Source organism: Acromyrmex echinatior, chromosome 3 (assembly GCF_024713525.1).
Source record: "Acromyrmex echinatior isolate Ae372 chromosome 3, ASM2471352v2, whole genome shotgun sequence".
Taxonomy (NCBI): domain Eukaryota; kingdom Metazoa; phylum Arthropoda; class Insecta; order Hymenoptera; family Formicidae; genus Acromyrmex; species Acromyrmex echinatior.
In genome coordinates this window covers 19561747-19575857 of record NC_141854.1, presented here as the reverse complement: position 1 = coordinate 19575857, position 14111 = coordinate 19561747, and the positions used below count along the sequence as shown (strand labels likewise).

The window sequence follows — 14111 nt, the reverse complement described above, 5'->3', positions numbered from 1 at the left end:
CAGGGTCATCTAAACTCCTCCGTGGAGAGTACGGCGATGGTAGGCTTCCACCAGCAGGCGAGTGAGCCATGACCTTGGAGGCACGATGAGAGGATGTCGCTCGTCGAAAGACAGCGCTGCTTGCAGTGCTTGAGGTGTCCTCCGACTCGCAGGACTCCGTGTTCGTCCATGTACGGGCTGAGGGTTCGCAGATGGCTGGATCTTGCAAGACAGCGTTTGTTTTCGATAGCAGTCATCTCCTCCTGATAATGCAGTGACTGCACTACGCGAATCCATTGAAGGAGTGCTGCGTCGAGTTCGGCAGGGAGAAGTGCTGACCCGTGGAGCTGATTGTCCACAGATCTGACTGAGCGACTACGGTGACGCCAACGCAAGCACCAGGAAGTCACTCTCAGCAATTGGTGTAATGAAGAGAACCTGAAGAGTTCTTCCGGCTCGTGGTTGCTCCTGATGACTGCCGCGAGTGTGGTGGCACGTTGCTCCGGTACGTCCTTGATGGGCTCCTGATCGACGCTTGGCCATTGCGTCGGATTCCCGCATAACCATGCAGGACCCATCCACCACAAGGGATGGCTGAGGAGCTCGCGTGGTGTCAGTCCCCGGGAGGCACAGTCGGCGGGGTTGTCCTTGCCCGGGACGTGACGCCTCCCGGAAGTTGCTGCTGGATTCGTGATACCCTGTTGGCCACGTATGTTTTCCAGCGGGAGACGTGACCTCGAATCCAGTGGAGCGTGACCTTGGAGTCTGATCACAAGATCACTGGCCTTGCAACTAGTTTTAGCACAGAGCGCGTGTGCACGAGTACACTTGAAAGTAAGGCGGCGGCGCAGAGTTCGAGTCGCGGGAGAGAAACAAGTTTAATCGGTGCGACTTTGCTTTTGTCTGTCAATAAACGTGTCTTTATCTGATTGTTTGCGGTGATGCGAAGGTACACCATAGCGGCGTAACCTCTTTCGGACGCGTCTGCGAAGCCGTGTAATTCAAGCTGAGAGTTCGTGTCGCCGGTGCCGAGCCAGCGGCCGACTCTGAGCTTCTCGAGCAGTGGAAGTTCTTCCCAGAGCCGCTTCCACTTTCCAGTGATGGTTGATGGCAATGTTGCGTCCCAGTCTAGCTGTTGCAGCCAGGCCGACTGAATTAGAATTTTTGCTTGAATGGTTACTGGAGCCAGCCATCCGAGCGGGTCGAAGAGTCGAGCGGTCTCCGACAGCAGACTTCTCTTGGTAAACGCGACGACGGTGCGAGGAGGAACAGAGAAGGCGAATTCGTCCCTGGTTGGATACCAGCGCAATCCCAGAGATGAGTGGTTCTCTTGTTCCCACGACCGCGAATCTCTGGTGAGGCAGTACTCGGGCGGAATGTCGCGAAGAAGCTCCTGGCAGTTGGCGGCCCACTTTCGGAGAGAGAACCCGCCCACCATGCAGAAGTTGCGGAGCTCTCGATTTGGAGAGCGATAGCATCGGCTTTGTTATGCGCTCCGGTTACGACATCGTCGACGTAGCAGTCGTGTCGTAACGCATCTGCGCCTCGAGGGAAACGCAATCCGTCGTCATCGGCGAGTTGACGCAGAGTGCGAATGGCGAGAAATGGCGCGCAAGCGAGACCGTAAGTGACGGTTTTCAATGTAAACTCGCGTATAGGCTCATCAACGCTGTGTCGCCAAAGAATGCATTGATGCCTTTGATCGTCGGGATGAACAAGAATCTGCCGATACATCTTTTCGATGTCAGCCACTAGCGCGTACCGATGCCACCGCCACCGCCACCGCCACCGCCACCGCAGAAGTACGTTCGCGAGGGGTGGCAGCAAGTTAGCTCCAACTAGCAGATGAGTATTGAGTGACTCACCGGACCTTGTACGCTGCGATCCGTTGAAGACGACCCTGAGCTTCGTAGTGGTGCTGGATTCTCGAAGGACGCCGTGGTGTGGAAGGTAGCACCGATCTTCGCTAGAATTCGGAGGTTTTTGCGCCAATTTCATGTGACCTTGGTCCTCGTATTCCTTCAGGAAGGCGCGGTAGAGATCGCCGAATCGTACGTCTCTCTCATAGCGTCGCTCCATGGCGATTAAGAGTCGTTCAGCAGATCTTCGCGTCTCAAGCGTTGTCGGCGGAGATGCAAAGGGTAGTCGCACTATGTATCGTCCTTCGACAGTGCGTTGGTGCTGCAGCGCCAAAATGTCTTCGCATTGCTGCTCTTTTGGCGTGAGTGCGATGGGAGCGGGCACCTCTCGTTCCTGCTTCCAGAAGCGGTGCACAAGTTCGGCTAGCATGATCTGCGGTGCACTGAAGCGAGTGGCGCTGTGCTGAGTTGGTCGCAACCTCCCGATAGGATCCAGCTGAGCAGTGTCTTTTGAGCGATAGCCACTTGGGGGCCTCCTTTGCGAAGACCATCTTGGAGAATGATTGAGCATACTTCCGCTCCAAAAAGTAGCTCAATAGAGTCGTTTGCTGCGTAGTCCGGATCAGTCAATTGGAGCCCGTTTAAGTGTGGCCACTCCATTCTGATCCTTGCGTGAGAGCCTTGGTAAAGCGAAAGACGTGGCAGAATAAAGGCCTCGTTTTCATTCGACCGCTTTCAAAAGAATTTTCTTTAATATGCACAGTTCAGAAAATATAATTAATTAAATATTAGATTAACAGAATATTAAATGCGGTCACCTTTTCCAAATTGTTGATTTGGAATCGCGATGATGGAAAATCTCGGCGATTTTCTCGGCACTTCTCGAAAAGATCTGTCTTATAGCGGTTTTCACTAAGCGATTAGCACGGCGGTTTTATGAAACGATATAGTAGCGAGACTATGACTCTAAGAACTCTAAGAAGGAGAAACGGCGAGATCGAAGCATTTATTGCTTTCGGCCTGGACTTTCTTCTTGAGAAAAATCCAATAAAATTTTGCCACAATTGTAATTATTACGTGGCATTAGTTGTACAAAATTGATTGGCGCTTTGGATTCTTTTCTAACGACGTTCAACGTAACAGTCATGCGCGACAGAAAATCCGTACGTGGGATTGATGACAGCGCATGACGTATTCGTCGGAGCGCGGCGCTCGCGTGCGCGAATTGAATTGTTCTAGAACTTTCGATTGTCCGTTGCCGGTGCCTGTTTGCGTGTACCGAATTGTTTTAAAAAGACCAAAGAAGACGAATCCCTGACTTTGACGAGGATTAAGGTCAGGCTCGAGATGAAATCACGAGCTCACCTTATGCGTGCGTTCAATAACAATTACTGTCGGTCGATCGAAAAAGTTCTTACTTTTTTTCCGAATTACCGATCTCAAACACAATTCAATCCATTAGTTACAAAATATAGCCTCACTTATGTAAGGATAAGAAAAAATTTACTGAGCAAATAACGTTAATTTACTCAATGGATATAGAATCATTTATAATTCAAATATATTTGAAATTACATGTTTCCTTTTAACTATTACGTGAATGTTTTGAAAAGATACATCAGAGAAATAATATATGAACATTTAGTACAACTTGTAATAATCCATTATCCAAGGATCGGTTTTTTTTATTCATTATCTATTATATGCATGACTCGATATTCGATCTGCAATGTTGCTAATTAATAATTACATTGGTTGAGAAATAGATAATTAAAATCTAAAATTATATTTTTTCATATTTAAAAATTATATATAATAATATTATATTACTAATCTGTGCTTCGCGGGTTTTCTCCATGTCTTGGTTCATTCTTGATGTGCCACGTTTCGTGGGCCTTGCAGTCCACTTCATCAGGGCGAGGAGCAGCCTGATACTGAGCTTCCTCCAGGTCCTTCCTTTTTATGTTACGCTACTTGTTGAGATGGGAGTTTTGTGATGGTGGAGGGGGGGGGGGGTTAGAGTGATGGGGGAAAAACAGATGGTGGAATCTTGGTCGGTCTTTGCTGGTCGAGAGGATGGTCTTCCATATCTTACTTATGTTATAGCCATTATCCCTGTTTAGATTGTTAGGGTGTTTTTGTATTTCTATGGCTTCTCTGTATTTTCTTGGAAAGTATGATGTGGTGTTGGTTATCGTGGTTGCTTGGTCAAACAGTATTTGATGTCCTGTTTCGACGTTATGTTCTGATAGTGCCGACTGTGTGACGTGTTTCAGTCTGACGTCTCGTTGGTGTTCTTTTATTCGTAGGTTTACCATTCTCCCGGTTTCCCCGATGTATACTTGTTCGCAGGAACACGGTATTCTGTATACTCTTGCGGAACTGAGTGGCGGTCTTGGATCTTTGGGGTTTCTTAAGATTTGTCCTATCTTCTTGGGTGGTTTGTAGACAGATATTGTGTTTGTTCAATATCCTGCCGATCCGGTCTGTAGTTCCTTTGACGTAAGGGAGAATGGTTAGGGTCCTGTCGTCTGTTTGTGTGTTCGGAGCCGTTGTCTTATTTGTGTTTGTTGATTATTTTGGTTATGTCTTTTTTGTCGTGTCCATTATTTTGTAGGGCCTGTTTTAGGTGGTTTATTTCTGTCCGTAGATGTCCTCTGTCGGAGATGGCGAAGGCTCTGTGTACCAGAGAGTTTATTACTGATTGTTTTTGTGCTGGGTGGTGGTGTGACTCAGCATGTAAGTATCTGTCCGTGTGTGTTGTTTTTCTGTACACTTGATGCCCTAGGGTGCCGTTGGCCTCCTTTGACACCAGCACATCTAGGAATGGGAGTTTCCCATTTTCCTCTATGGTGAAACGGATATTGGGGTGTTGTTTGTTGAGGTGGATGAGGAATTTTCGGAGTTCAGATCTGCCGTGTCTCCATATCACAAATGTGTCATCTACGTACCGGAACCAGACTTCTGGTTTCTTTGGTGCTTTTTTGAGAGCCTCTTTCTCGAAGTGTTCCATGAAGATGTTAGCGATTACAGGAGAAATCGGAGAGCCCATCGCTGCTCCTGACGTTTGTTCGTAGAAATGGTTGTCGTAGGAGAAGTACGTGGTCGTTAGGCAGTGCTCTATTAGTGGGATGAGGTCGGAGGAGAAACGTTGGCACATCAAGAATGGACCAAGACATGGAGAAAATCCGCGAAACACAGATTAGTTGTATAGAAAGCACCCATGGAAGCATCAAGAAGATTATATTATATTATCGCGTTCGCGAGATACAGATTACTAAACCATCAATTGGAAAAATAATGGATTTCTTTTTACTACACCTAATATTTAAAATTATATTTAAGATATTATTATATTTAATCACAAATTGATTCTAAACAAAGCTTTATGTCAAATTATCCAGAAATAAGTTTCGATTTTTTTACCACTTAAAAAATAAACGGACTAACTTTGCCATTTAAAAGTGCAACTCTTTAGAAAATTCAAAAGAGAAGACATTAAACACTCTACGGTTTTAAATACGTAACAGCGTGATAACGCCGTAATTGTCGAGGATAAATCTGTCTGCTTGTATGAAATTCTGGCGTCGAAATGTTTCACGATGTGACTATCATTGTAAACGACGACGAGAAGAACGTTGAACGTGGAGCCGTGCTTCTTGGTCCGCTGAATGCAGATGCACGTCGTCTTTGATGAAGGATAGATTGGAGATAGCACACGCGAGACGTACCAAGATGATAAAGTATAGATATGTTTCAATCCCTGAATATATCTGATTGAAAAAACATCGGCAAATATTAAGAAGGATGTAAAAAACTTTCTGATGTCGCCCATTACATATCAAACTCAACCACAGATTACCGATCGATTGAAATCCGATACTAAAGCTCTCATAACGCCTTTGAATGTCATGTCACGGTTATTATTGACACATATATACCGCGGGAAATATACGTATCTCTCTTTCCTTTCTAAATCTCTCAATAAAAAAAGAAACATTGTTTCATTTTTCTTCGTATTGAAATTGCAACAATCGAATGACATTGCAACTGTCAAGAAAAATATCTTTTGAACAGTGCTTTAATGGGAAATGTGTTCCCGAATTGTAATAGATAATGATGCAATATTATTGAAATTGTGATGAATAATGATGAAATGTTACTGAAATTGTAATGAATAATAATGAAATATTACTGAATATTGAGATGATTAATTGATCCATTTTCGGTATTATTTTATTAAGATTTCATTGCAATTTGTTAATATTTTATAAATAATTCAATAGAAAATATTGTTATATTTAGCCATGCATTGATACAAAAATACAATGCATGTACTAGAATACATGCAAAAACCATGTACACCACTGTACAATCGATTCTAAGAAATTTTTTCTAAGAAATTTTCGTGAACTGAAATGTTCACCTTTCTATATTAATGCTCACAGTCCTTGCATAATTAACAATAACCAAAGTTTCCTACAACTCATCGTATTCTGCATGCTGTTGAAAATTGCTTCCACTGTATATTTATAATATTTATTATTTATTTAAAACTTCTGAAAAGTCAAGTTGTTTCATCTTTATGTAAAATGTGATCGTAAGCGGAATTTTAATTGTATTGTTAATCATGCATGAACTGTAAGCATTAATATAGAAAAGACTTCTCAGTTCGTAAAAATTTCCGAGGAACAAAATCGATTACTATGGATATACAAATGTAAATTTAACTTGTCTGTAAATTTAACTTGTAGATAATCTGATTTCGGTAATATAAATCTGATTATATAGAGAGCATGATTAAATTTTACGTGCGAGAATCGACATCATCTAGCGACACTTCTAGAAAGATAAATTAAACGTTTTTCGTTATGTTTTCATTATTTTTCAGCAAATTTCATTCAACTAGTTCTAACATTTTAATTATCCTATTCCGTTTTCATTAATAAATCTGTAAAAATCTGTATATTTCGTTCTCATTTCATTTACTTTTCAGGTATTTTCATTAATATTTATTTTTCTCAGAATTTAGCATATTTTAACATATTCAGTTACAATATACTGTAAATAAAGTATAAAAGTATTATATGTTTCGCATTATTTTTTTTTTATGCATTTTCAATAATTATCTTTAAGATATTCATGGTATTTCAGTATAATCATGGTAATTCAATATAATCAGTGTATAATAACTTTGAATAAATTAATATAAATATTAAATATATTTTAATATAAATATTAAATTATTTATGCTGAAATATTTTCAACAATATTTCAGTGATTTTCATTTTTCATTTTAATATTAGGTGTTGGAATTAATTCGTAGCGTTTTTTAATGAAAGAATGTTATTTATTTCACATGAGCATTAAAAAATACATTAATGAAAGTACTTCCCATCACTTGTAAAACGCTACGAATTAATTCCAACACCTAATAATTTTTCAATAAATTCATTTTTTCACTCAAACATAATTTTTTGAACATAATCTTGTGATATTTTAGACCGGTATTCATAATCGATTCTTATATTTAAGATCATCTCAAGTACAGACTTAAAATACATGAACCAATGAGAGAGCAATATTAGTATCTTAATACATTACTTAAGATGGATCTGATCTTGAGATCAGAACAGATATGAACACCGGAACAATAGAATTCTTTTATGAACTTATCCCTAAATATCTAAGACTGTTCGAGATTACAGTGCTCTGAGAAAAACTGAAATAAACGCAGTTAACTTGGTTTTTCAAATGTCTTTTAATTATGTTAAATGATTAATGCTAAATTCTTTTACAATTAAAAATTTTTTAATTTTCAGTTATTTTTAATTTTAGGAAACTAATTTTATATAGAGTGACTTCGATAATTGTTTCCAATTATTATAAAAGGCTTTTTTATAACAATTTGGTGAATTTGGAACAGGATAAAATCTTAATCCAGATTCTTATTCATTTTTGAAAGATGTAAATTTTATGCGGAAATAACTTTTTTAAAATATTAATTTTTTTGTAAAATATTTCTTTGTCAATGTATCGTAAATTTGACAAAAACTTTTAAATAATTAAAAATAGTAGTATCTATATATATATAACTCAAGTAAGTATCTACATACATATATAATTTTAAAATATTTATAATTTTGTACGTTTAGTATATTTCTAAATGTATATCAAATATTATGTATAATATTATCATTATTTATACAATTTTATACAAGTAACTTCGTCTTTTTGACAGTGATCGTCAATCTTATCTTAACACTAATATTTATTTATTTATTCAATTACTAAAAAATGTATATTTCATTCTATTAAATAAAGTTTTTTAATTATACTTAGGTAGTCAACATATCTATATTTTACTTTTATTAATAGATATAAATTGAGATTTATTAATTATAAAATATCGTTTAAAAATTATTTATTTACAATAAAAGCAAATTGCAAAAATATCGACACATAATATTCTTACACTGCATATAAGATGCATGGTTTATGTAATTATACAATTTAACAAATTTCAATAGGAAATAAATAAAAAATATGAGACTTTACAATCAAAATATGTTTCATAATGTATAGATAGCAAATTATATTTTCAATCTATATATGAACAATATGTTTTGATGTTATTTTATTTATTTCCTATAAATGAGTTTCAATTTTCTAATTCAATGTTATTTTTAATATTAGAAGAAGATGCATTAAAATAATAAGATTCCACCTGAATTGTGTTTGAAAATGATAAAATTTCCTTGCTTCGATCGATACAAAAACAAATACATAGGCTATTATATATAAAATGATAACAAATTATTTTTCTAAAATTTTAGTCTTCTATAAAATAAAATTTGTTTAAAAAATAGTAAAAAGAGATTTCTATTCATAAATATACAAATTTTTAAACACAGTGGAATCATCATAAATTTAATATTTAAAATAACATATTTCTGAAAATATTATAATTTTTTAAGGCATATTTTAATTTTAAAATTTCTTGAGCTCTAATATACATCATAGTTTATAATTATAATATTTAAATGTTTAAAATTCTGAAGGGTTATTTTATTCTGCTTTGAAAAATAGTCTTGGGATAAAATAATTCTTAATTCATCAAAACACACTTTTATGGCTTTTATAACTAAAAAAATTTGAAAATTTTACAATTAACTAAATTGTGTATTTAATAATTAATTCTTGATCAAATGTTGAACTCGTGTGCAGTTTCAGCACTATTTCATTCACGTAGATAGTTGTATAAGAAACAATTCCTACGAAAATCTTTTCTTTTCATGTTTATTCCTGTAGCTAATATTAGATGTTATTACATATTATCAAACAATAATGTATTCTACAGAGCAATTGTTGAGCTATTATCATGAGAAAACCGAAATTTATTTCTGGACCACGACTAATACGACACTTTGATAAAATTCAAAATCAAGCAATAACAATTTGCGAACGAAAAAGCGGAAGAAAAAATAAGTCATGAATAAGTATTCACAACATTCACGTATGCATGCAGTATACATTCAACGCGCATCACGCGCATACAAACATACTAACATGTTCTCGCTCTCTTTCTTACACATACTTCCTGTTCTTTTTAGAGTACTAGCATTCAATTAAACTGATTGAACTCGCTAATTATCGTCCCATTACACATTTCATTAATAAATTAGACATATTTGTCGAGGCAACGTAGTTTGCAAGGGCAGGTGGGCAGGCAGTTCACGGAAATTAATCCTTGCAACAGCCACGCGAATTTTGCTGGAACACTTTCCGCGGCGCATGTGAACGAATTGGACTCGCTATCGCGGTTTTATTATTAAAAGCTAGCTTGCCTGTACTTATCGTTGTATGCGATCGATCGATGTAAATTAAAAATCGGGACAGTCCAACTATCTTTTCAGTTTCAGGAGTAAAAAGCTTACTTGTAAAAATGTAAAATAAAATATATACCCGTATAAGCTCCATAAAAAAATGTACTGTGAAATCATAAAATTATGAATTATACGATAGCTGACTTTACCGATTTTTTAAATTGAGATATAATTCAATCCAGATGTATGTATATATGAGTTATATATTGAGTTTAAATATAATTTAATTTTTTGATCTATTTTATTCCGCATTTTATGACATTCTAACATTGGATTGAATTAGATATAATAAAACTAGATTATGCATATTTGGTATCTTTTTCTTTATACTAATTTACATTTTTAGTTGTAGTAAATTATTTTGAAAAAATAATGAAAAAATTGTTTTCTTTTCATAAAAACATTATTGATCTGTATCAGTAAAAAGTAATGTAAGTACAGATCAATAAATAAATTCAAATTTATAAATATCGAACTTTAATTGACGATTAAACAATTTAAACACATATTATATCTTTACATTAAGTAAATCTGTTTTATTTTAAAATTAATTATAAATATTTTAAAATAAAGTTTAATTGTTGTATCATACAATACATACTTTATAATAATGTATATTAATTTTATCATAAATATGATTAAAAATATACAAATGAAAAGTAATGTAATAACAATTTTATCATTGGAAATTAAATTTTTAATTAAGACTGACCAAAAAAACCAAATTGCTCTATCTTTTTATTAGTAATTTATTTTTTGATATATAAATATCAATATCAAAATAAAACAGCTTAGAATATATTTAATTTTCATTTTTAATTTTTTTCTTTTATTTCATTGTGCTCGAAACAAGCCGTCACTTTAAATAATATGAAATCAATTTAAATCATAAAAAAATTTTTAGTATTCTTCGAAAAAGAGAATAGTGGTAAAGATATTCTCTGTTATGTTCAATTGTTAAATCGATCGACCGCATATATATTTCTTCCTATCGTATAAAAACTGAAACCACAATTATATCGTAATATTTGTAAATACCTGACTAACACATTGTAAATATAACGACGACCTGATAACGACGACCGAGTAATTAATAAAACTATTGGGATCGATACAGTAATAATATTAATATTGATCATTAATAATAATTTTGTACAATATTTTCATCCTATTTGTCCTCTTTCATGCTCGGCTCGTGACATGCGTTCCTATAGGCAATAATTCATATAAAACAGTATCGGTTCAACGAGTAGCAATAAGTATAGTTGCGGAAAAAAACCTTCCTTTCTGAGGGTGTGCGCGCGCGCGTGTACTAGTGTTCTCGGTTTTCTCGCACGTGTATAACGATATATGAACGACATGAATGAATGTACATTGAATCGTGAACGCTTAAGGCGCGTCTTCGGGTACGTAATGTCCCCTCGTACACGTACTTAGAATCGTATTTTTTTTTTCTATCGCGGTATGCAAACTGCAAAGTCCTCCCGCTAGAGAGAACTGTTTCGACATTTTGCCTTCATGCACAGGCGCCGAATAAAAGATGACAAAGTAAATTATCCGCTGCTACTGTACAGTAAAAACAACGAGGACGACTTCCTTTCCGTGCAGAAGTCCTCTTCGTCACTCTTGCAGCGTTTCTCTTTCTATCTCGTTCCCAGTTTCCACCATAAGACAGAACATATCTTCGACGACGACGTGTCGATGGAGAGATGATACGTTTCTCGCAAAGAGTCGTCTTCGCATCCGTCCGTTTATCATTCGATCTATTCGCGTTACAGATTTGTGCACTTTCTCTACAAATTCCGTGATATGAAAGATAGCGAAAACAATGTCGCTAATAGATCACACTCTCGGATATGAAAATCATCAAAGCTGTATGATCAAAAGCTGCCGAGTGCGAGATCGTGCTTTTGAAAATGTTGCGAATTGACATGAAACTGGCTATCTCTCCAAACGCTTTGTGATGATTGTTAGAATGTCCAGCATGCGAACACTGGGCTCATTCAAACAGGTCATCACGGGAAATTGCACCAAGAAGAAACGTAATCGTCACAGATATGAGAGCAAATGCGATTTATTACGTTCAATGAGAGTTAGAATGATCAGATAAACGCTACGAACGATTGACGATAATTTGGAAGACGCGATACAATCCGAATCTCGGATGAGCTTAAGCCGATGATGCAAACAATGACATCATAGCGATTAACAATCGAAGCGATTTTAAACCGCATTAAGCCCGTGTGTCAGAAAGTAAGATATATCGAAACGGAGGTCTGACGACGCGAGATGATTGTTTTGCTTGTATGAAACGATGAAGATGGTACCATTCTCGCATTCGGTCTGCCTGTTTCCGTATACAATCATCATCCATAATACACACGTATACGTCGTCGTACAATATTATCAATATATCTATATACAAATCGACATAGCCGTTGACGGTGGCATAGTCTTTAACCTAAGCGACAAACGTAAGAGTAAAGAGATACTAGAGCCCAGTCATAATTCATCATTTTTCATAATTCAACATCCTAATAGTATAATAGTTACACATCCGATATAATCATCATTGTTTATCGTCGTCATTGTCGTTATTGTAACTATTACGATCGATAATCCGATAATCGTTATGATGAGTAATCGATATCGTTACTCGTCACCCTTTTACCGGATTTGCTGCATAGCGGTTCTCCATGACAGTTTTAATTCGCGTTTGGAATAATTTGTGCCAATGCCCGTGTATTCATTCGCTTCTCTTAAACATTAGTTAAATACATACTATTTTCGGAAGTCATTACAGCACTTTAAATCAATTAGATGTAGATAATTAATTTTAGTAACATGCTTTTCATTATTCAGTTTACTTAGACGTCTTTTATTCGATTCACCACAGCGCGAGTTTTAGATGCTTACCCTTTTTATGTTTGCATTCTTCACTCGGTCTCTCCCCCGCAGAATTCGCAATTGTAAAGTCTATGTTTTCGAACACTGCTAAAGAGAATATTATGGCAGGGTTAACTGTATTCTCTTGCTCCTTCGTGCCTCCCTCATCGTGTCTCTGTTTTGTTTTATATTCATCCACGATACACGCACACACCACTATACTTTATTAAATTTAGCATGCTTAGAAAATATTTGAAAAATGAGTCTATTGAAAGGTGGCTGCCCGATGTCCATCACTATACACTTGAAATTGAATTAATCGTTCCACAATTGTGCAATCCATTACCACCTCGTCGACAATTTTTAATTATTCGCCGACGTAAAAACTTTCTTCGTATCTTCTATTTCCGACGTAAAAACCTTCTTTGTATCTTCTATTTCCTCGGTTCGCTTTCTTCCTCTTGTTGTTTCACCATTTTTCTGCCCCGGCAGGATTAAAAGTCAGCAGCGCTATCCACTATTGATCAACCGTTGTAAGCAAGCGACACGTCCGTATCAGTCTCCAAGCTTGATTAAGTCTAATTTTTTTTTTTACTGGCCAACTGCGAAGCGCTATGTTTCTTCGTGTTTTCGGATAATCTTTTGCCTTTCGTCTCTAACCATGTGACATTGCGCACATTGTCGTACCTCATCCCCATCGTCTGATACAATACTATTCATCTTGTACATGTATCGTCAGTAAAACGAATATTTAAAAGAAATGCATAAGTATATATACACAAATGCGTAAGTACCGAAATCATCGGTCTTTTCGGTACAACTTTCTAATAATCAATAAATAATAATTCTCTATCTTCATAGATAGAAGCACAAGAAACATAAAACAGAGACAACAATAAGCAACTTAAAACAACATTAAAAACAACTAAATTTAGAAACGTTTTTTTCTAAGTCTTGTTAAAATCCTTTTTTTCATTTTTCTTAACTTTGCCTTCATCGAGTTGAACTTATCGGCGATAGTAATAACGTCTGCGAAGATTGCGGTCATTATGACTTGTTTTAATAAGGGTGCCACAAGTTATCAATACGGTATTTCGGCATCGTTCTCTTAGCGCGCCTTCTCGAAGTACTAGGCGTGTCTCGATGCGTCGGCGCATGACGCATGTCAGTCTATTCAACATCGTGCGCTTGATTAACGGAGACGCGCAGCTAAGGGGTTGCTGTTCTTGGTGTGTGAGAGGATAGCGGACGGTCGCCTGTGAGTCGTAGTGGCAACGTTCTAACACGGTGATGTTCGCAGTCATAATCGTGGCATCTTGAGGAGATTCACTCAGTGGTTACCTTCTGTCCCGGTATAGAAGATAAGTCTTCATCGTCTGCGGTAGATTTAGCTCATTGATCTTGTCTTCTAGTCTATGTTTACCGATTCGCTGTCGAATCACTCTTCGACAGAGATCCATGAGAGGCAGAGGTTCGGCTGTGGAAAAGAAATAAGCATCTA

The 14111-nt window shown here is 36.7% G+C and overlaps 2 protein-coding genes across 7 annotated transcripts in view; both read right to left on the bottom strand.

Annotated features, from left to right (window-relative positions):
* Positions 1–5: 5 nt before the first annotated feature.
* Positions 6–2409, bottom strand: LOC147910318 (uncharacterized). The gene is made up of 3 exons (XM_087404428.1): positions 1213–2409; positions 933–1129; positions 6–771 (listed from the first exon to the last, which is right to left on the bottom strand). The coding sequence occupies exons 1-3, from the start codon at positions 2407–2409 to the stop codon at positions 6–8; spliced, it is 2160 nt and encodes a 719-aa protein (XP_087260554.1).
* Positions 2410–9123: 6714 nt separating this feature from the next.
* Positions 9124–14111, bottom strand: part of LOC105148847 (protein gustavus) — a 272603-nt gene continuing 267615 nt past the window's right edge. For all 6 annotated transcript variants that reach the window (XM_011060923.2, XM_087404856.1, XM_087404852.1 and 3 more), the window contains one exon: positions 9124–14087. In XM_011060923.2, the coding sequence (XP_011059225.1) occupies positions 13948–14087 (140 nt within the window). In that variant the 3' untranslated portion in view covers positions 9124–13947. The remainder of the gene's footprint in view (positions 14088–14111) is intronic.

Bases quoted from the DNA above. Each gene is read 5' to 3' on its own strand.
- LOC147910318 (XM_087404428.1), bottom strand. From the start codon at position 2,409: ATGCTCAATCATTCTCCAAGATGGTCTTCGCAAAGGAGGCCCCCAAGT. The intron at 1,130-1,212 runs GTCTGCTGTCGG...ATTCTAATTCAG, and splicing joins CGTCGCGTTTACCAAGAGAA to TCGGCCTGGCTGCAACAGCT. The intron at 772-932 runs GTACCTTCGCAT...TGCTAAAACTAG, and splicing joins AGAGGTTACGCCGCTATGGT to TTGCAAGGCCAGTGATCTTG.